This window comes from Salmo salar, chromosome 14 (genome assembly GCF_965601325.2).
Source record: "Salmo salar chromosome 14, fSalSal1, whole genome shotgun sequence".
Taxonomy (NCBI): domain Eukaryota; kingdom Metazoa; phylum Chordata; class Actinopteri; order Salmoniformes; family Salmonidae; genus Salmo; species Salmo salar.
Window position 1 is genome coordinate 106,311,098 of NC_138304.1, and position 24,000 is coordinate 106,335,097.

The 24,000-nt window shown below is 46.7% G+C and overlaps 1 protein-coding gene across 1 annotated transcript in view; it reads left to right on the forward strand.

Moving 5' to 3' along the window:
• The window catches only part of csmd2 (CUB and Sushi multiple domains 2), an 854,766-nt gene that overhangs the window by 599,550 nt on the left and 231,216 nt on the right, over nt 1–24,000 (forward strand). Inside the window, 2 exon segments of the mRNA XM_082961372.1 lie at nt 2,902–3,111; nt 19,846–20,034. Coding sequence (XP_082817498.1) covers nt 2,902–3,111; nt 19,846–20,034 — 399 coding nt within the window.

A 24,000-nucleotide genomic window follows, 5' to 3' on the forward strand; every position in this document is an offset into this window, starting at 1 on the left:
TACTGTATATACACTGCTCAAAAAAATAAAGGGAACACTTAAACAACACAATGTAACTCCAAGTCAATCACACTTCTGTGAAATCAAACTGTCCACTTAGGAAGCAACACGGATTGATAATAAATTTCACATGCTGTTGTGCAAATGGAATAGACAACAGGTGGAAATGATAGGCAATTAGCAAGACACCCCCAATAAAGGAGTGGTTCTGCAGGTGGGGACCACAGACCACTTCTCAGTTCCTATGCTTCCTGGCTGATGTTTCGGTCACTTTTGAATGCTGGCGGTGCTTTCACTCTAGTGGTAGCATGAGACGGAGTTTATAACCCACACAAGTGGCTCAGGTAGTGCAGCTCATCCAGGATGGCACATCAATGCGAGCTGTGGCAAGAAGGTTTGCTGTGTCTGTCAGCGTAGTGTCCAGAGCATGGAGGCGCTACCAGGAGACAGGCCAGTACATCAGGAGACATAGAGGAGGCCGTAGGAGGGCAACAACCCAGCAGCAGGACCGCTACCTCCGCCTTTGTGCAAGGAGGAGCAGGAGAAGCACTGCCAGAGCCCTGCAAAATGACCTCCAGCAGGCCACAAATGTGCATGTGTCTGCTCAAACGGTCAGAAACAGACTCCATGAGGGTGGTATGAGGGCCCGACGTCCACAGGTGGGGGTTGTGCTTACAGCCCAACACCGTGCAGGACGTTTGGCATTTGCCAGAGAACACCAAGATTGGCAAATTCGCCACTGGCGCCCTGTGCTCTTCACAGATGAAAGCAGGTTCACACTGAGCACGTGACAGACGTGACAGAGTCTGGAGATGCCGTGGAGAACGTTCTGCTGCCTGCAACATCCTCCAGCATGACCGGTTTGGCGGTGGGTCAGTCATGGTGTGGGGTGGCATTTCTTTGGGGGGCCACACAGCCCTCCATGTGCTCGCCAGAGGTAGCCTGATTGCCATTAGGTACCAAGATGAGATCCTCAGACCCCTTGTGAGACCATCTGCTGGTGCGGTTGGCCCTGGGTTCCTCCTAATGCAAGACAATGCTAGACCTCATGTGGCTGGAGTGTGGCAGCAGTTCCTGCAAGAGGAAGGCATTGATGCTATGGACTGGCCCGCCCGTTCCCCAGACCTGAATCCAATTGAGCACATCTGGGACATCATGTCTCACTCCATCCACCAACGACACGTTGCACCACAGACTGTCCAGGAGTTGGCGGATGCTTTAGTCCAGGTCTGGGAGGAGATCCCTCAGGAGACCATCCGCCACCTCATCAGGAGCATGCCCAGGCGTTGTAGGGAGGTCATACAGGCACGTGGAGGCCACACACACTACTGAGCCTCATTTTGACTTGTTTTAGGGACATTACATCAAAGTTTGATCAGCCTGTAGTGTGGTTTTCCACATAAATTTTGAGTGTGACTCCAAATCCAGACCTCCATGGGTTGATAAATTGGATTTCCATTGATTATTTTTGTGTGATTTTGTTGTCAGCACATTCAACTATGTAAAGAAAAAAGTATTTAATAACATTATTTCTTTCATTCAGATCTAGGATGTGTTGTTTAAGTGTTCCCTTTATTTTTTTGAGCAGTATATATATATATAATGTAAAAATACAAAATTGGATGTAGCATCTACAGATTGCTTCCTTTAATTCTATCAAAAGTGTGTAAGTTTGATCATGTGTCCATTAGGCCTATGGATTTTTTTTGGGTTTTATCATCATGAATTAGATTGAAGCAAAAAACAGCCCCTTTTTTTATTCCATAGGTTGGGATCTGCACTATTTAGCTGTTGCGAGAGCGCACTGTTCACCGGCTGTCCACCGGTTTCAAAAACAACGACTGATTGGCCTCTTAAACTTCTTGATTTCAACCATTATTGGGTTCAAATACACATTTAGATGTCTGAACGGCCGTATCCACCTTCAAACCACGATCTGAAAAGTGTAAATGGCTAAACGAGAGCAGTGTGATTCACATCAATGTTCCTATGTAGATATCAATAATAAGTGATATCCGTATCGCTGTAGACTACTGCGTTTATTCAAACCGGATCATCTTTGAAAAGCCGACAGCAGTCGCACTATCGGAAGACATAGTTTGTGGACTGTAGCCTACAAAAGCCTTATCCTGCTCTTTTCCCGGGAATCCATCAAACACACTCGGTGTGTCGTCAGAGTGGTCTCTGATTGGTGGTCATCGTTTGATGTGTCATCATGGTGGTCTCTGATTTTGTGGTCAGATTCACTCAGGTGGAATAAACTTAAAATTGCACCTTTTTTCAATGCTGATTTTAATGTCATTGAGAAAACAGTGTCAAATATTTATATTTTTTTTGTTGTTGTTGCAAAAAAATCCTTTCTGAATTTAAAAGTAAATCCTTGAAGTAATCATCAAGTTCTTCAATAGGATCTGTAATCTGATTAGAATATTTTAGCTGGTAACGTAACGGATTACAGTTACCGTATTTTTGTAATCCCTTACATGTAACAGATTACATGTAATTCCTGATCTACATGTATGATCTCCACCCCAGGAGCAACGTGGATAGAACACCTGTCCCACAGATGGCAGTTCAGCGTCATTTACATTTGGTTGAGTTAACATGAATTCAACGTGAAATCAAACAAATAAACGCTTCGTGTCATTGAATTTACGTAGGTTAACATTGGGTTAAAAACAAGACAACATTTTCCCAATGTTGCTGACTTTTTTTTTCAAATCCAATCAGTTTTCCACATTGATTCAACATTATAACATTGATATGTTTTTGTTGAAATGACATGGAAACAACGTTGAGTCAACCAATTTTTGTCCAGTGAGGTGTTACAAGGTGTTGTTTGTCTCTCTGTGGATTGTATTTCCTGGTACTGTCTCTAACTTTCTATTCCATCACCCCCAGGAGCCCATGTCCAGTTCCTCAACTTCTCCACCGAGGCTAACCATGACTTTCTGGAGATAAGGAACGGCCCACTGGACACCAGCACTGTGATTGGTCGATTCAGTGGACAGGATGTCCCGCCCTCCCTGCTCACCACCTCTCATGAGACCACAGTGTATTTCCATAGTGACCACTCCCAGAACAAGCCAGGCTTCAGGTTAGAGTACCAGGGTAAGAGACTCAGGACATGGCTTCAGGTTTGAATACCAGGGTAAGAGACTCAGAACATGGCTTCAGGTTTGAGTACCAGGGTAAGAGACTCAGGACATGGCTTCAGGTTTGAATACCAGGGTAAGAGACTCAGGACATGGCTTCAGGTTTGAGTACCAGGGTAAGAGACTCAGGACATGGCTTCAGGTTTGAGTACCAGGGTAAGAAACTCAGTAGGTTACACTAACTTTTGGATGCATGAACCAAGTTTTTGATCTCCACGTTTCATCTAATGTTCTGAATTTCACAGTATATTTCCCATTTGTTTAGGATTCAGGCATCTATCCTAGCTGGATCAAGACTAGGGTTGCACATTTTGGGGAATGTTCAGAGGTGGAAACTTTCCATGGGAATTTGTGGAAATATATGGGAATTAATGGAAATATATGGGAATTAACGGAAATATATGGCAATTAACGGAAATGTATGCAAATTAATATTAATGCCATTTAAATGTAGATGTTTTTTTACATTGGATATATTTACCATATCATATGGAGACAGAAACATAAACATTTTACCTTATCATAAGTAGACATAATTGCAAATGATTAAATCCTTCCAATAGAAATAAAAAATATATTTAGCTACGAGTTGAACTTTAATTAAATGAGTTGACTCTTCACATGGAATGATTTCACTGAACAACAAAAGAAAGGGAATATTGAATGATCCCCAATGATCCATCGCGTCTCCCAAAAACGTCCTCTTGAACATCATACTCTGAGGCCTCATCTTCACTGTCACTTTCCAACCTGGTTGAGGACGGCTCGTTGTCAGGCTCAAAAAGCTTCAAATTTGCCTGGATGGCCACCAATTTTTCAACCCTTGTATTGGTCAGCCTGTTGTGTGCTTTGGTGTGTGTGTGTTCCCAAACAAGGACCAGTTGCGCTCTGAGGCGGCTGATGTTGGTGGGATTTGGAGGATGATGGAGACAACAGGGGAAAGAGCCTCAGATCCACAAAGTCACTTCCACCAGGTGGCTGATGAGATATGTTGGCACAACTGCCATATTGCATCTGCATCCCAAAGCCCTTGCTTGGAAGAGCACTTTACCAGACTGCGAAAAACCTTGTCCTCATCCAGGCCAAGGTGGCGAGACACGGTAGTGATGACACCATAGGCCTTGTTGATCTCCGCACCAGACAGGGTGCTCTTGCCATTATACTTGGGGTTCAACATTTACGCTGCGGCGTGTGTGGGCTTCAGGCAGAAGTCTTCACGCTTTTTGATGTATTTCAGAACTGCAGTTTCCTCTGCTTGGAGCAACAGTGAAGTGGGCAGGGCAGTACGGATTTCTTCTCTTACATCTGCAAGCAGAGTCTGAACATCAGACAGGATGGCATTGTCTCCCTCAATCCGTGCAATGGCTACTGCTATAGGTTTCAGGAGCTTCAAGCTGCTTACCACTCTCTCCCAAAATACATCATTCAGGAGGATCCTCTTGATGGGGCTGTCCATATCAGCAGACTGTAATACAGCCATTTCTTGGAGAGACTCCTTCCCCTCCAGGAGACTGTCAAACATGATGACAACACCACCCCAACGGGTGTTGCTGGGCAGCTTCAATGTGGTGCTCTTATTCTTCTCACTTTGCTTGGTGAGGTAGATTGCTGCTATAACTTGATGACCCTTCACATACCTAACCATTTCCATTGGCTCTCTTGTAGAGTGTATCTATTGTTTTCAGTGCCATGATGTCCTTGAGGAGCAGATTCAATGCATAAGCAGCACAGCCAATGGGTGTGATGTGAGGGTAGGACTCCTCCACTTTAGACCAAGCAGCCTTCACGTTCACACCATTGTCTGACACCAGTGCAAATACCTTCTGTGGTCCAAAGTCATTGATGACTGCCTTCAGCTCATCTGTAATGTAGAGACCGGTGTGTCTATTGTCCCTTGTGTCTGTGCTCTTGTAGAATACTGGTTGAGGTGTGGAGATGATGTAGTTAATTATTCCTTGCCCACAAACATTCGACCGGCCATCAGAGATGATTGCAATACAGTCTGCTTTCTCTATGATTTGCTTGACTGTCACTTGAACTCTGTTGAACTCTGCATCCAGCAAATAAGTAGATAAAGCATGTCTGGTTGGTGGGGTGTCTGCTGGGAGAAGAATATTCAGAAATCTCTTCTAGTACACATTGCCTGTGAACATCAGAGGTGAACCAGTTACATACACAGCTCGAGCAAGACAATCACCAGCATTTCTCTGACTACGTTCCTCCATTGAGACAAAATAAACTTCTGATTCCAGGAGGACCAGGAGCTGTTGCTATCGATAAGGTGTCTGATTCATCATTTTCACCTCCAATAGAAGTAGAGGGACTTTAGTCAGAGGTTGCTTGTTGTGAGCGCTGAGGGAACTTTATGCACTTGGCCAAATGATTCTGCATCTTTGTTGCATTCTTCACATATGATTTGGCACAACATTTGCAAATGTACACAGCTTTTCCTTCTACATTAGCTGCAGTGAAATGTTTCCAGAAATCAGATAGTGCCCGCGGCATTTTCCTGTAAAGATTCCATTTTTTTTTTTTTTTTAAAACAACAAATACAATTCCATGTACAGATAAATAGTTAAGTAGTTAGATTAAACAACTCCTTTGTAAGATACATGTTTTTAAATGAAACATTTATGGAAACAGGTGAATTAACACTCCTCAATTAGCAGGCTCAAGCAAGCTAAAACTAACTAGCAAAAATTGTTAACAAGTTAGAAATTATTTAAACACACTTTGCTGTAGGCTACTATTTACTAGTTAATTAACAAAACATCATGTACGTCGTATAAAATATATTCACCCCACCCAGTATTGTAATCAAAACTTACCAGAAAGCATGTAGTCCTTGGCTCAGACAGTGTAGTAGTGTGGGCTCAATAGCATCTCATTAGTGTGGAAGATCTTGAGAATCAGCTGTACATGTGATGGAAGAATGCACTGCGCATGCAGAGGGTTGCAATTCCATTGAATTGGGGATAGTTTAACCAAAATATGCCACAATACCTAGAATTGCCTTCTGTATCCCACAAAAAAAGGTTAATTCTTGAATTTACGCAAAATTCCCCAAATTCCAGGGCTTTACTTCCCATTGAACATTTCCAGGAAAAATTACGGACATTTACCGGAAAGTTTCCGACCCTTTGCAACCCTAATCATGACAGATGACGTATCGCTAAATCATTAGGCAGGGTAGCCTAGTGGTTAGAGCGTTGGGCTAGTAACTGAAAGGTTGCAAGTTTGAATCCCCGAGCTGACAAGGTAAAAATCTGTCGTTCTGCCCCTGAACAAGGCAGTTAACCCACTGTTCGTAGGCCGTCATTGAAAATAAGAATTTGTTCTTAACTGACTTGCCTAGTTAAATAAAGGTAAAATAAATAAAAATTTGCCTGAAAACGTCTGATAAACTTCAGTTTTCAAGTGAACTATCTCTTTGAGAATACAAAGTACACTATAGATACAAAAGTATGTGGACACCACTTCAAATTTGTGGATTTGGCTATTTCAGCCTCACCCGTCGCTGACAAGTGTATAAACTCCAGCACACCGCCTTGCAATCTCCATAGACAAACATTGGCAGTAGAATGGCCTTACTGAAGAACTCAGTGACTTTCAACGTGGCACCGTCATAGGATGCCACCTTTCCAACAAGTCAGTTCGTGAAATGTCTGCCCTGCTAGAGCTGCTGTGGTCAACAGTAAGTGCTTTTACTGTAAAGTGGAAATGTCTAGAAGCAACAAAGGTGATGTGGTAGGCCACACAAGCTCACAGAACGGGACCGCTCAGTGCTGAAGTGCCTAGCGTGTAAAAATTGTCTGTCCTTGGTTGCAACACTCACTATCGAATTCCAAACTGCCTCTGAAAGCAACGTAAGTCAACACAAGAACTGTTCGTCAGGAGCTTCATGGAATAGGTTTCCATGGCCGAGCAGCAGCACACAAGCCTAAGATCACCATGCGCAATGCCAAGCGTTGGTTGGAGTGGTGTAAAGCTCTCCAGCATTGGACACTGGAGTAGTGGAAACGTGTTCTCTGGAGTGATGAATCACGCTACACCATCTGGATGCCAGGAGAACGCTACCTGCGCGACTGCATAGTGCCAACTGTAAGGAGGAATACTGGTCTGTGGCTGTTTTTCATGGTTCAGGCTCCTTAGTTCCAGTGAAACTAAATATTACTCGTACAGCATACAATGACATTCAATTCTGTGCTTCCGAATTTGTGACAACAATTCAGGGAATGCCATTTCTTGTTTCAGCAAGACAATGCCCCCTGTGTACAAAGCGAGGTCCATACAGAAATGGTTTGTCGAGATCGGTGTGGAAGAACTTGACTGGACTGCACAGAGCCCTGACCTCAACCCCATCGAACACCTTTGGGGTGAATTGGAACACCGACTGCGAGCCAGACCTAATCGCCCAACATCAGTGTCCGACCTCACTAATGCCCTTGTGGCTGAATGGAAGAAAGTCCCCTCAGCAATGTTCCAACATCTATAGGAAAGCCTTCCCAGAAGAGTGGAGGCTGTTATAGCAGCAAAGGAGGGACCAACTCCATATTAATGCCCATGATTTTGGAGTTTCGATGTTCGATCAGCAGGTGTCCACATACTTTTGGTCACGTTGTCTCACTGTCTGACTCATTCAGTTATATCCCTGGATATATTTTTTATTTATTCATATTTTTACTCCTTCACATTGATGTCAAAGTTATTAGAGTATAAATGCAAAATGCTAAGTTTAGGATTTGTCTTTTGATTAAACTTACGTTACATCGGTAGCATTTCAGTGTTGACTGATCTTGGATGTAAACCTATAATTTACTGGGATTACTCATAGTGCTCTCATGTACCAAGTTATATCAAGCTAATAAGCCGCAAGACTCTGTAAAAGTGCCCTGGGTATAAACCTGTATTTATACTATGTTAGGAGTTCTCCCTCCCTCTGTCAGCGTCGTAAAGGTTGTTTGTATTCATACAAAAAACCTCTCCTTCCTGTCTCCACCTCCCAACCACAGAAAACAGTAACCTCTCCTTCCTGTCTCCACCTCCCAACCCCAGAGAACAGTAACCTCTCCTTCCTGTCTCCACCTCCCAACCCCAGAGAACAGTAACCTCTCCTTCCTGTCTCCACCTCCCAACCCCAGAGAACAGTAACCTCTCCTTCCTGTTTCCACCTCCCAACCCCAGAGAACAGTAACCTCTCCTTCCTGTTTCCACCTCCCAACCCCAGAGAACAGTAACCTCTCCTTCCTGTCTCCACCTCCCAAACCCAGAGAACAGTAACCTCTCCTTCCTGTCTCCACCTCCCAACCCAAGAGAACAGTAACCTCTCCTTCCTGTTTTCACCTCCCAACCCAAGAGAACAGTAACCTCTCCTTCCTGTCTCCACCTCCCAACCACAGAGAACAGTAACCTCCACTTCCTGTCTCCACCTCCCAACCCCAGAGAACAGTAACCTCTCCTTCCTGTCTCCACCTCCCAACCACAGAGAACAGTAACCTCTCCTTCCTGTCTCCACCTCCCAACCCCAGAGAACAGTAACCTCTCCTTCCTGTCTCCACCTCCCAACCCCAGAGAACAGTAACCTCTCCTTCCTGTTTCCACCTCCCAACCCCAGAGAACAGTAACCTCTCCTTCCTGTTTCCACCTCCCAACCCCAGAGAACAGTAACCTCTCCTTCCTGTTTCCACCTCCCAACCCCAGAGAACAGTAACCTCTCCTTCCTGTCTCCACCTCCCAACCCAAGAGAACAGTAACCTCTCCTTCCTGTCTCCACCTCCCAACCACAGAGAACAGTAACCTCTCCTTCCTGTCTCCACCTCCCAACCCCAGAGAACAGTAACCTCTCCTTCCTGTTTTCACCTCCCAACCCCAGAGAACAGTAACCTCTCCTTCCTGTTTCCACCTCCCAACCCCAGAGAACAGTAACCTCTCCTTCCTGTCTCCACCTCCCAAACCCAGAGAACAGTAACCTCTCCTTCCTGTCTCCACCTCCCAACCCCAGAGAACAGTAACCTCTCCTTCCTGTCTCCACCTCCCAAACCCAGAGAACAGTAACCTCTCCTTCCTGTCTCCACCTCCCAACCACAGAGAACAGTAACCTCTCCTTCCTGTCTCCACCTCCCAACCCCAGAGAACAGTAACCTCTCCTTCCTGTTTTCACCTCCCAACCCCAGAGAACAGTAACCTCTCCTTCCTGTTTCCACCTCCCAACCCCAGAGAACAGTAACCTCTCCTTCCTGTCTCCACCTCCCAAACCCAGAGAACAGTAACCTCTCCTTCCTGTCTCCACCTCCCAACCCAAGAGAACAGTAACCTCTCCTTCCTGTCTCCACCTCCCAACCACAGAGAACAGTAACCTCCACTTCCTGTCTCCACCTCCCAACCCCAGAGAACAGTAACCTCTCCTTCCTGTCTCCACCTCCCAACCCCAGAGAACAGTAACCTCTCCTTCCTGTCTCCACCTCCCAACCCCAGAGAACAGTAACCTCCACTTCCTGTTTCCACCTCCCAACCCCAGATAACAGTAATCTCTCCTTCCTGTTTCCACCTCCCAACCCCAGAGAACAGTAACCTCTCCTTCCTGTTTCCACCTCCCAACCCCAGATAACAGTAACCTCTCCTTCCTGTTTCCACCTCCCAACCCCAGATAACAGTAACCTCTCCTTCCTGTTTCCACCTCCCAACCCCAGAGAACAGTAACCTCTCCTTCCTGTTTCCACCTCCCAACCCCAGAGAACAGTAACCTCCACTTCCTGCTGTCTCCACCTCCCAACCCCAGAGAACAGTAATCTCCCCTTCCTGTCTCCATCTCCCAACCCCAGAGAACAGTAACCTCTCCTTCCTGTTTCCACCTCCCAACCCCAGAGAACAGTAACCTCTCCTTCCTGTCTCCACCTCCCAACCCCAGAGAACAGTAACCTCTCCTTCCTGTTTCCACCTCCCAACCCCAGATAACAGTAACCTCTCCTTCCTGTCTCCACCTCCCAACCCCAGATAACAGTAACCTCTCCTTCCTGTTTTCACCTCCCAACCCCAGATAACAGTAACCTCTCCTTCCTGTTTCCACCTCCCAACCCCAGAGAACAGTAACCTCCACTTCCTGCTGTCTCCACCTCCCAACCCCAGAGAACAGTAACCTCTCCTTCCTGTCTCCATCTCCCAACTCCAGAGAACAGTAACCTCTCCTTCCTGTCTCCACCTCCCAACTCCAGAGAACAGTAACCTCTCCTTCCTGTTTCCACCTCCCAACCCCAGATAACAGTAACCTCTCCTTCCTGTCTCCACCTCCCAACCCCAGATAACAGTAACCTCTCCTTCCTGTTTCCACCTCCCAACCCCAGAGAACAGTAACCTCCACTTCCTGCTGTCTCCACCTCCCAACCCCAGAGAACAGTAACCTCTCCTTCCTGTCTCCATCTCCCAACTCCAGAGAACAGTAACCTCTCCTTCCTGTCTCCACCTCCCAACCCCAGAGAACAGTAACCTCTCCTTCCTGTCCTCATCTCCCAACTCCAGAGAACAGTAACCTCTCCTTCCTGTCTCCATCTCCCAACTCCAGAGAACAGTAACCTCTCCTTCCTGTCTCCACCTCCCAACTCCAGAGAACAGTAACCTCTCCTTCCTGTCTCCACCTCCCAACCCCAGAGAACAGTAACCTCTCCTTCCTGTTTCCACCTCCCAACTCCAGAAAAACAGGAAGGGAAAAACCCAACCTTTATCTACAAAGTCACAGCACAAAGGTGCTCAACTTTATATTGTGATTCAGTGAACGAGCGGCAAATTGAAATCTACTATCTGGCATTTCCATAATTATGTTACATTAGCATATAAACCAAGCATTATATTTGGAAATGCCCCCTTTTGCAACGCTTGCATGACTTATCTCTCACAAAGGATGCTCTGATCCAGAGAAATCCATTTCTTTAGTCATCTTTATATCCTGGGCCTTCAAGGCTCAGTGACTACTCTACTCTACCTCTCTCTCTCTCTCTCTGTGTGTATCTCTCTCTCTCTGTGTATCTCTCTCTCTGTGTATCTCTCTCTGTCTTTCTCTCTCTTTGTCTTTCTCTCTCTTTGTCTTTCTCTCTCTCTCTCTGTCTCTCTCTCTCTCTCGCTCTCTGTCTCTCGCTCTCTGTCTCTCTCTCTCTCTCTCTCTCTCTCTCTCTCTCTCTTTCTCTCTCTCTCTTCCTCTTGTTTCTAACGAGAAATGAGCTGGGAATAATTTGCTCATAGCTCTGATGACTGCATCAAACTACAGCTTGCTGAAGAATGTTTTTATATTTTTCTTTCTCCCAAAAGAAAGTGAGAGAGAGACCTCTCCTCCGTGAGGTTGAGAGGTCGATGAGAGTGTCCTCCTCTCCTCTGTGAGGTCGATGAGAGTGTCCTCCTCTCCTCTGTGAGGTCGATGAGAGCGTCCTCCTCTGTGAGGTCGATGAGAGTGTCCTCCTCTCCTCTGTGAGGTCGATGAGAGTGTCCTCCTCTCCTCTGTGAGGTCGATGAGAGTGTCTTCCTCTCCTCTGTGAGGTCGATGAGAGTGTCCTCCTCTCCTCTGTGAGGTCGATGAGAGTGTCCTCCTCTCCTCTGTGAGGTTGATGAGAGTGTCTTCCTCTCCTCTGTGAGGTCGATGAGAGCGTCCTCCTCTCCTCTGTGAGGTCGATGAGAGTGTCCTCCTCTCCTCTGTGAGGTCGATGAGAGTGTCCTCCTCTCCTCTGTGAAGTCGATGAGAGCGTCCTCCTCTGTGAGGTTGATGAGAGTGTCTTCCTCTCCTCTGTGAAGTCGATGAGAGTGTCCTCCTCTCCTCTGTGAAGTCGATGAGAGCATCCTCCTCTCCTCTGTGAGGTCGATGAGAGTGTCCTCCTCTCCTCTGTGAGGTCGATGAGAGTGTCCCCGTCTCCTCTGTGAGGTCGATGAGAGTGTCCCCGTCTCCTCTGTGAGGTCGATGAGAGTGTCCCCGTCTCCTCTGTGAGGTCGATGAGAGTGTCCCCGTCTCCTCTGTGAGGTCGATGAGAGTGTCCTCCTCTCCTCTGTGAGGTCGATGAGAGCGTCCTCCTCTGTGAGGTCAATGAGAGTGTCCTCCTCTCCTCTGTGAAGTCGATGAGAGTGTCCTCCTCTCCTCTGTGAAGTCGATGAGAGCGTCCCCGTCTCCTCTGTGAGGTCGATGAGAGTGTCCTCCTCTGTGAAGTCGATGAGAGTATCCTCCTCTCCTCTGTGAGGTTGATGAGAGTGTCTTCCTCTCCTCTGTGAGGTCGATGAGAGCGTCCTCCTCTCCTCTATGAGGTCGATGAGAGTGTCCCCGTCTCCTCTGTGAGGTCGATGAGAGCGTCCCCGTCTCCTCAATAGCCTCATCCCACAGAGGAACCACAACTATCCTCTCAGGTTCACTATCGTTGAAGCGTTTAGAAATCTGCCATTTTGAATCACCAGAAAAAAAGAGTTGGATAAAAAAAGTTAAAAAGCCAGATATCAGGGTAGAGTAGTCAGTTTTCAGATACATCATTTACAGCCTCACAGCGATGTGTTACTGAATGTGGGCCAGGGGTTGCAGAGAAACCGACCATAGAGGAGCAAATTGCCCACAGCAGGCGGCCATTGCTGTCTACCGCACTGTCCACAAATGGACCAGTGTTCATTTTTTCAACAAGAATAGTGACTCAAATATTCGTCAAACATCTATTATTTTTCATTAGCAATTTGACGAGGCTAAATATACCCAGAAAAAAAAAACTATAACTAAACGAAAATTAATTTTTAATTTCAGTTGACAAAAACGAGACAAGAAAAAAATGATCTCTGTGACTAAAATCTGACTATTATGTTGACTGAACAAGAGATTTTTTGGAGAGATTGAGAGCTTTTCAGTGATAAGCACAGCACAGATGCCCAGCGCAGTTCTGTTCAGCAGTGGGTAGGATGTGTCCGTCTCCGTTTATAGTCAAACACAGCCTACATCAGCTGGTGAGCTGCAGGGGAGCAAGCATATGGGAAGACAGGCTACATTCCGTCTTCGTTTATAGCCAAACACATTGTGCGGGTGACTCTCAACACATTGTGCAGGTGACTCTCAACACATTGTGCAGGTGACTCTCAACACATTGTGCAGGTGACTCTCAACACATTGTGCAGGTGACTCTCAACACATTGTGCAGGTGACTCTCAACACATTGTGCAGGTGACTCTCAACACATTGTGCAGGTGACTCTCAACACATTGTGCAGGTGACTCTCAACACATTGTGCAGGTGACTCTCAACACATTGTGCAGGTGACTCTCTTGCTTCACCACCAGCCTTCTAGTTAGCAAACCTTTCTTTGCCTCGTTAAGAAATAGAAGCTGCTTTACGAAATAGAAGCAGAAACCTCCCTCTCCTGTCTCCACCTCACAATCCCAGAAAACAGATTTGCAGCATTGAGTTTAATAGTTAAACAACAGTCTAGCTTTGTTTTAGTCTATAGAAACATAGTCTCGCTCAATCCTCCCACTGCATTTCAAATCCAGGTTCTGTTGCCAAAGTAGTCATGACCCGTAATACTGGCACTACATTTCAGTATTTTTATCATGCATTGGCAGAGTGAATTTTACATTTAGAAAAGCATATATGGGGGCTGTTCTAAAATAAGTCTACTTGTGGACCAGACTGTTTAAACATTTAGGCTATACCTTGTTCAATCATGTTACCTCATTAGCTTAGCTACAGTGCTTTCCGGAAAGTATTCAGACGCCTTCAATTTTTTCCACATTTTGTTACGTTACAGCCTTATTCTCAAATATTCTATTCTATTATTTTATTCTAGGTGTCTGGTTAGACTGTAAACTCTCCTTCCAGACTCACATAAAACATCTCCAATCCAAAGTTAAATCTCGAATTGGCTTCCTATTTCGCAAAACAAAGCATCCTTCACTCATGCTGCTAAACATACCCTCGTAAAACTGACCATCCTACCGATCCTCGACTTTGGCGATGTCATTTACAAAATAGCCTCCAACACCCTACTCAATAAATTGGATGCAGTCTATCACAGTGCCATCCGTTTTGTCACCAAAGCACCATATACTACCCACCACTGCGACCTGTACGCTCTCGTTGGCTGGCCCTCGCGTCATACTCGTCGCCAAACCCACTGGCTCCAGGTCATCTACAAGACCCTGCTAGGTAAAGCCCCGCCTTATCTCAGCTCGCTGATCACCATAGCAGCACCCACCCGTAGCACGCGCTCCAGCAGGTATATTTCACTGGTCACCTCCAAAGCCAACTCCTCCTTTGGTCGTCTCTCCTTCCAGTTCTCTGCTGCCAATGACTGGAACGAACTGCAAAAATCTCTGAAACTGGAAACACTTATCTCCCTCACTAACTTTAAGCACCAGCTATCAGAGCAGCTCACAGATCACTGCACCTGTACATAGCCCATCTATAATTTAGCCCAAACAACTACCGCTTCCCCTACTGTATTTATTTATTTATTTATTTATTTATTTTGCACCTTTGCACCCCAGTATTTCTACTTTGTACACGCATCTACTGTCAAATCTACCATTCCAGTGTTTTAATTGCTATATTGTATTTACTTCGCCACCATGGCCTGTTTATTGCCTTTACCTCCCTTATCTCACCTCATTTGCTCACATTGTATATAGACTTATTTTTCTACTGTATTATTGACTGTATGTTTGTTTATTCCATGTGTAACTCTGTGTTGTTGTATGTGTCGAACTGCTTTGCCTTATCTTGGCCAGGTCGCAGTTGTAAATGAGAACTTATTCTCAACTTCCCTACCTGGTTAATTAAAGGAGAAATAAAAAAAAATAAAAAAATGGATTAAATAAATACAAATCCTCAATAATTTACACACAATACCCCATAATGACATCACAATACCCCATAATGACAAAGCAAAAACAGGCTTTTAGAAATGTTTGCATCAGACTGGGGCAAACGTTCACCTTCCAACAGGACAATGACCCTAAGCACACAGCCATGACAACGCAGGAGTGGCTTCGGGACAAGTCTCTGAATGTCCTTGAGTGGCCCAGCCAGAGCCTGGACTTGAACCCGATTGTACATCTCTGGAGAGTCATGGAAATAGCTGTGCAGCGACACTCCCCATCGAACCTGACAGAGCTTGAGAGGATCTGCAGAGAAGAATGGGAGAAGCTCCCCAAATACACCTGTTTCGACCTTGTAGTGTCATATCTTTTAGAAAACTATGTTATTCTTCAACAACACAAACTCCAAAGCAAATCAGGTGAGAAAAAAAGGTTTATTTGAGAACGACAAATCAAGATGTTATGCTGGGAGGTAGATGTTCAGTCTCCCCTGTCCTCAGCTTTTCTCCACCGAACAAAGGAACAGGATGCCATGTATAACCCCCCACCCTAGCCTGGGGTTGACCAATCAGAAGTCCTTGCAGTACAACTTGGCCAATGGCCAAATAACAAGTATCCTGCTCCAGACTCAATGTAAAGAACATTGCACATGTAGCTCTGAATTCAGGAGTGACATTCCACAGATTCTAAACAGATGTTGAACTGAAACCCAACTCCTATTTACAATTCCCTATTGACCATTAGTACTCTAGTTTTTAGTCCTCTCATCCTCTCAAACTCTCAAACTCTGCGTTGTGTATTTATCTTCAACATATTCTTACATACCCAAGAAGACTCGCGGCTGTAATCGCTGCCAAAGTTGCTTCAACAAAGTACTGAGTAAAGGGTCTGAGTACTTATGTAAATGTGATATTTCTGTTTTTATTTTTAATAAATTAGCAACATTTTCCTAAAATATGTTTTTCGCTTTGTCATTATGAGGTATTGTGTGTAGATTGATCATGGGGGGAAAAAAGTATTTAATCAATTTTAGAATAAGGCTGTAACGTAACAAAATGTGGAAAAAGTCAAGAGGTCTGCCTCTCTGACATGTTGAATAAGGAATAACGTCAATCTGCAACGTTCGAGAAAGCTTTTCAACCAGTAGTCTACTGACCGTAGCCCTGGTAACATTACCAGTAATCTACTGAACGTGGCCCTGGTAACATTACCAGTAACCTACTGAACGTGGCCCTGGTAACATTACCAGTAACCTACTGAACGTAGCCCTGGTAACATTACCAGTAACCTACTGAACATGGCCCTGCCTGGTAACATTACCAGTAACCTACTGAACGTGGCCCTGCCTGGTAACATTACCAGTAACCTACTGAACGTGGCCCTGGTAACATTACCAGTAACCTACTGAACGTGGCCCTGGTAACATTACCAGTAACCTACTGAATGTGGCCTGGTAACATTACCAGTAACCTACTGAACGTGGCCCTGCCTGGTAACAATACCAGTAACCTACTGAACGTGGCCCTGGTAACATTACCAGTAACCTACTGAACGTGGCCCTGCCTGGTAACATTACCAGTAACCTACTGAACGTGGCCCTGCCTGGTAACATTACCAGTAACCTACTGAATGTTACCATGGTAACATTACCAGTAACCTACTGAACGTGGCCCTGGTAACATTACCAGTAACCTACTGAATGTTACCATGGTAACATTACCAGTAACCTACTGAATGTGGCCCTGGTAACATTACCAGTAACCTACTGAATGTTACCATGGTAACATTACCAGTAACCTACTGAATGTGGCCCTGGTAACATTACCAGTAACCTACTGAATGTAAACATGGTAACATTACCAGTAGTCTATATGTAAACATTTGTTGACACAGAGTGAAAGGAAAAGGGATGACATTTTTTACATTTACATTTTAGTCATTTAGCAGACGCTCTTATGCAGAGCGACTTACAGTAGTGAATACGTACATTTCATGCATTTTTTTTTTGTTATACTGGCCCCCCGTGGGAATTGAACCCGCAACCCTGGCGTTGCACACACCATGCTGGCATTGCAAACACCATGTTCTACCAACTGAGCCACAGGGATGACAAACAATTTATTTACTCAATTTCTCTTATGACTACACTATATGTGACTGGGTAGATAATTACTCTTGTGACTAAGACTTGGCTCCCGAGTGATTCAGCGGTTTAAGGCGCTGCATCTCATTGCAAGAGGCGTCACAACAGACCCTGGTTTGAATCGAGGCTGTATTACATCCGGCCGTGATTGGGAGTCCCACAAAGCGGCGCGCAATTGGCCCAGTGTTGGCCGGGGCAGGCAGTCATTGTAAATAAGAATTTGTTCTTGACTGACTTGCCTAGTTAAATACTGTCCACAAATGAAGGAGGCCATTTCGTGTCTACCACACTGTCCTCTAATGGAGGAGGCCATTCCGTGTCTACCACACTGTTCTCTAATGGAGGAGGCCATTCCGTGTCTACAACACTGTCCTCTAATGGAGGAGGCCATTCCGTGTCTACCACACTGTCCTCTAATGGAGGAGGCCATTCCGTGTCTACAACACTGTTCTCTAATGGAGGAGGCCATTCCGTGTCTACAACACTGTTCTCTAATGGAGGAGGCCATTCCGTGTCTACAACACTGTCCTCTAATGGAGGAGGCCATTCCGTGTCTACCACACTGTTCTCTAATGGAGGAGGCCATTCCGTGTCTTCCACACTGTCCTCTAATGGAGGAGGCCATTCCGTGTCTACCACACTGTTCTCTAATGGAGGAGGCCATTCCGTGTCTTCCACACTGTCCTCTAATGGAGGAGGCCATTCCGTGTCTACCACACTGTTCTCTAATGGAGGAGGCCATTCCGTGTCTTCCACACTGTCCTCTAATGGAGGAGGCCATTCCGTGTCTACCACACTGTTCTCTAATGGAGGAGGCCATTCCGTGTCTTCCACACTGTCCTCTAATGGAGGAGGCCATTCCGTGTCTGCAACACTGTTCTCTAATGGAGGAGGCCATTCCGTGTCTTCCACACTGTCCTCTAATAGAGGAGGCCATTCCGTGTCTACCACACTGTTCTCTAATGGAGGAGGCCATTCCGTGTCTACAACACTGTCCTCTAATAGAGGAGGCCATTCCGTGTCTACAACACTGTCCTCTAATAGAGGAGGCCATTCCGTGTCTACCACACTGTCCTCTAATGGAGGAGGCCATTCCGTGTCTACCACACTGTTCTCTAATAGAGGAGGCCATTCCGTGTCTACAACACTGTTCTCTAATGGAGGAGGCCATTCCGTGTCTACAACACTGTCCGCCAATGGAGGAGGCCATTCCGTGTCTACAACACTGTCCGCCAATGGAGGACTTCTAGCTTGTGGACTTCTAGCTTAACCACTTCATTCCCCAGCATACCCACACATTGATATAAATATGAATATGTTTCATAACGTTAACAGCTGTGGGAAAACATGTAATTTTTATTTTTAACAACTAAGTGTTGCAATTGAGATGGCATCTAACATAGAACGCCTGTGCTTCAATGCAGAATGTGACTAATTGAGAACACATACTGTAAACAACATTCTCCCTTCCTCTGTCCACATCTCTCTCATACCGTTCTCCCTTCCTCTGTCCACATCTCTCTCATACCGTTCTCCCTTCCTCTGTCCACATCTTTCTCATTCCGTTCTCCCTTCCTCTGTCCACATCTCTCGCATACCGTTCTCCCTTCCTCTGTCCACATCTCTCTCATTCCGTTCTCCCTTCCTCTGTCCACATCTCTCTCATGCCGTTCTCCCTTCCTCTGTCCACATCTCTCTCATACCGTTCTCCCTTCCTCTGTCCACATCTCTCTCATTCCGTTCTCCCTTCCTCTGTCCACATCTCTCGCATACCGTTCTCCCTTCCTCTGTCCACATCTCTCTCATTCCGTTCTCCCTTCCTCTGTCCACATCTCTCTCATACCGTTCTCCCTTCCTCTGTCCACACCTCTCTCATACCGTTCTCCCTTCCTCTGTCCACATCTCTCTCATTCCGTTCTCCCTTCCTCTGTCCACATCTCTCTCATACCGTTCTCCCTTCCTCTGTCCACATCTCTCTCATTCCGTTCTCCCTTCCTCTGTCCACATCTCTCTCATACCGTTCTCCCTTCCTCTGTCCACATCTCTCGCATACCGTTCTCCCTTCCTCTGTCCACATCTCTCTCATACCGTTCTCCCTTCCTCTGTCCACATCTCTCTCATTCCGTTCTCCCTTCCTCTGTCCACATCTCTCTCATACCGTTCTCCCTTCCTCTGTCCACACCTCCCTCATACTGAGATTGAACATGCAGGTTGTCAATAGAAACAACATCTACTTAGTTGTATTCCTCAATGCAAAATCTATGACTCATGAACAACATTCTTCTGTGTCTCTCTCCTAACAGAATGCATATTTCTCAGCTATTTCCTAGTTCTGTATCAATTGGATTCACAATCACAGAGTAAAACATGAAGTATAAAAAACACTGCGAACAGACTATAGTAATAAAAATGACTGCATGAACAGATTGTTAGGCAGCTTTCATTCTCCTGTTTGACTGCTCTGTCTCTCTGTCTCACCCCCCCTTCCTTCCTTCCTTCCTTCCTTCCTTCCTTCCTTCCTTCCTTCCTTCCTTCCCTTCCTTCCTTCCTTCCTTCCTTCCTTCCTTCCTTCCTTCCTTCCTTCCTCCTCCTTCCTTCCTTCCTTCCTCCTTCCTTCCTTCCTTCCTTCCTTCCTTCCCTTCCTTCCTTCCTTCCTTCCTTCCTTCCTTCCTTCCTTCCTTTGTTTTTTATTAATTAATGTATTTATTTACTTCCCTCCCTCCCCAGCCTATGAGCTTAATGAGTGTCTGGACCCAGAGCCGTTCCGTTACGGAGTGGTGGTTGGGGCAGGCTACAACGTGGGCCAGTCCATTGCCTTCGAGTGCCTCCCCGGCTACCAGCTAATGGGACATTCCATCCTGACCTGCGAACACGGGACCACACGCAACTGGGACCGCCCCTTCCCTCGCTGTGAAGGTAACACACTACAGACCCTAACTCTGATTCGCTAGTCTCACCCATACTAACACCTCGTTGGTCCATAATTTGCTAGCACCACCCATACTAACACCCCATTGGTCCAACTACTTCCTGTTCAACTTAGAAAATGGACCTAAGATCAACTTAAAGCACTAACATACCCCTCTTCCTAGAAGCTTTCATAACACAAATTTCCTGTGTCTAGTCTCCTGAACGGTAGTGTCATCATTGCTGGAGGCCTCTGTGCGTAGGTTGGGATGAACTCTTATGAATAATTCAAATTAACCCGCATTAACCACCTCCCATTACTGGACTCGAGGTCTTCAGAGGTATTAATACAAACTACAAGGAGAAAAGAGAACGAAATTGGAAAGAAAGGCCGCAAAAGTATTGTGTCATATAGGGAATAGGTTTCCATTTGGGACACGACCAAAGTCAGGGGAGATAGAGATAAAGTAATGGGTACTCTCTTCTTCGTCTCGCCCTTCACCCACATTCTCACACTCTCTCTGTCAATTATTGAAGAAGGCTGGTAAAATTACAGGCAGGCAGGAGAGGTGACACCCGTGACAGGGGTCCTTGAATGGACGTGTTAGAAGATAGATGGGGTGGAATAACTGAGGAGAGAGAAAGAGGGAGAGAGAGAGAGAAAGAGGGAGAGAGAGAGAAAGAGGGAGAGAGAGAGAGAGAGAGGGAGAGAGAGAGAGAAAGAGGGAGAGAGAGAGAGAAAGAGGGAGGGAGAGAGAGAAAGAGGGAGAGAGAGAGGAGAAAGAGGGAGAGAGAGGGAAAGAAAGAGCGAGAGAGGGAGAGAGAGAGATAGAGGGAGAGAGAGAGAGAGAGAGGGAAAGAAAGAGCGAGAGAGGGAGAGAGAGAGATAGAGCGAGAGAGGGAGAGAGAGAGTGATGGAGCGAGAGAGGGAAAGTGTGTGTGTTTGTTTCTGTGTGTGTATGAGTGGGTGGGTGGGTGTGTGCCTTCGTATGCATGTGAGCATATGTGTGTAACGCCTACGTGTGTGATACACCAACCCATCTCCAGCCCTCCTGTGAGGGTCTCTGACTGTGAATGTAATTGATTTGGCTTTAATACATGATGAGAGGGCAGGAGATACAGAAGGAAGACTGAGATAGACAGAGAGAGAAAGACATTTTGAAATGTCTTTTTTTTTTCTTTTTGGAACTTCTGTGAGTGTAATGTTTACTGTTAATTTTTATTGTTAATTTCACTTTTATTTATTATCTACATCACTTGCTTTGGCAATGTTAACATACGTTTCACATGCCAATAAAGCCCTTAAATTTCATTTAATTGAAATTGAGAGAGAGACAGAGAGAGAGCGAGAGAGATGGGGAGAGAGAGAGACAGAGAGAGAGAGACAGAGAGAGGAAGAGAGAAAGAGAGAAAGAGAGAGAGAGAGAGACAGGGAGAGAGAGAGAGAGAGAGAGAGAGAGAGAGAGAGAGAGAGAGAGAGAGAGAGAGACAGAGAGAGAGAGAGAGAGAGAGAGAGAGAGAGAGAGAGAGAGAGAGAGAGAGAGAGACAGAGAGAGAGAGACAGAGAGAGACAGAGAGATAGGGAAAGAGAGATAAACATAGAGGAAGAGGGAGAGACAGAGAGAGCGAGTGAGACAGAAAGATAGGGAAAGAGATAAACAGAGAGAGAGAGGAAGAGGGAGAGACAGAGAGAGAGAGAGAGAGAGAGAGAGGGAAAGAGAGATAAACAGAGAGGGAGAGACAGAGAGGGAGAGACAGAGAGAGAGAGAGAGAGAGAGAGAGCCCCTCCCTAGCCCACAGACCAGCCCCCCTCTACCCCCTCCAGTCCATAACAGACCAGCCCCCCCCTCTACCCCCTCCAGTCCATAACAGACCAGCCCCCCTCTACCCCCTCCAGTCCATAACAGACCAGCCCCCCCCTCTACCCCCTCCAGTCCATAACAGACCAGCCCCCATCTACCCCCTCCAGTCCATAACAGACCAGCCCCCCCCTCTACCCCCTCCAGTCCATAACAGACCAGCCCCCATCTACCCCCTCCAGTCCATAACAGACCAGCCACCCCCTCTACCCCCTCCAGTCCATAACAGACCAGCCCCCCCTCTACCCCCTCCAGTCCATAACAGACCAGCCCCCCCTCTACCCCCTCCAGTCCATAACAGACCAGCACCCCCTCTACCCCCTCCAGTCCATAACAGACCAGCCCCCCCCTCTACCCCCTCCAGTCCAGAACAGACCAGCACCCCCCTCTACCCCCTCCAGTCCATAACAGACCAGCCCCCCCCTCTACCCCCCTCCAGTCCATAACAGACCAGCCCCCCCCTACCCCCTCCAGTCCATAACAGACCAGCCCCCCCTCTACCCCCTCCAGTCCATAACAGACCAGCCCCCCCCCTACCCCCTCCAGTCCATAACAGACCAGCACCCCCTCTACCCCCTCCAGTCCATAACAGACCAGCCCCCCCTCTACCCCCTCCAGTCCATAACAGACCAGCACCCCCTCTACCCCCTCCAGTCCATAACAGACCAGCCCCCCCTCTACCCCCTCCAGTCCATAACAGACCAGCTCCAGTCCATAACAGACCAGCCCCCCCATCTACCCCCTCCAGTCCATAACAGACCAGCCCCCCTCTACCCCCTCCAGTCCAGAACAGACCAGCCCCCCCCCTACCCCCTCCAGTCCATAACAGACCAGCCCCCCCCTCTACCCCCTCCAGCCCCCCCTCTACCCCCTCCAGTCCATAACAGACCAGCACCCCCCTCTACCCCCTCCAGTCCATAACAGACCAGCCCCCCCTCTACCCCCACCAGCCCCCCCTCTGCCCCCTCCAGTCCAGAAGAAACACTGGCTGACATCGTCCTGTTGATGGACTCAAATGGGAAGTTTGTTCAGGAGAATAAACGTTTCCCTTTGACATAAAAGGAGAAAGGTGTGGTTCCCAACAATGCAGAGTGCCATGGAGCTGCTTGATAAGGCCCATCTCGGGTCCCCAAGCCACATAATCATACACACCGGAAGCAACGACCTGCGTGCTCAGCAGGAGAGGGTGGTGGACTTCACTACGGGGAGCGATTGAGAAGGCCTCCGCAATCTTCCCCAACTCAAGAACCGTGGTGTCAACCCTTATACAGAGGAAGGACTTCCACCCTGTCACAATCCAAAGAATCTCTCCCGGGACTGTGCCCTGCGACCCAATGTACACCTGGCCCACCATCCCATCCTCGATCTGGACTGTCTCTATGACCCAATGTACACCTGGCCCACCATCCCACCCTCGATCTGGACTGTCCCTATGACCCAATGTACACCTGGCCCACCATCCCACCCTCGATCTGGACTGTCTCTATGACCCAATGTACACCTGGCCCACCATCCCACCCTCGATCTGGACTGTCTGTATAACCCAATGTTTACCTGGCCCACCATCCCACCCTCCATCTGGACTGTCTCTATGACCATGTTCACCTGTACAAGGAGACAGGACCCCATCCTTGCCAAGACTCTCAAGGATGTCGCTTTAAACCGCAGCCCGACCTCTCCACTCAGGAACACCGGAGCAATCTCTCCTGGACAACTTTTAGCCTTAACATTCTCCTTCAGCAATGAAGGTGTACATTTTGCCGTTTGGAACATAAACTTTATATTTGACAAATTAGCCTCCTTGGCTAATCTAAAGAAGCATAAGAGCAAACCAGAAATAACAGATAATGAAAAATGGTTTGATAATGATTGCAAAAATCTAAGAAAGTCATTGAGAAAAATATCTAATCAAAAACACAGAGAGCCAGACAACAAAAATATAGGCCTTCAATTTGGGAAACACTGAAGCAATACAAACACATCCTAAGAATAAAGGAACAGCACATTAGAAATCAGCTGGATGGAATTGAGGAATCCATAGAATCAAACCACTTCTGGGAGAATTGGAATAAATTAAACAAACCTCATCAGGAGGAATTGGCTCTCCAACATGGGG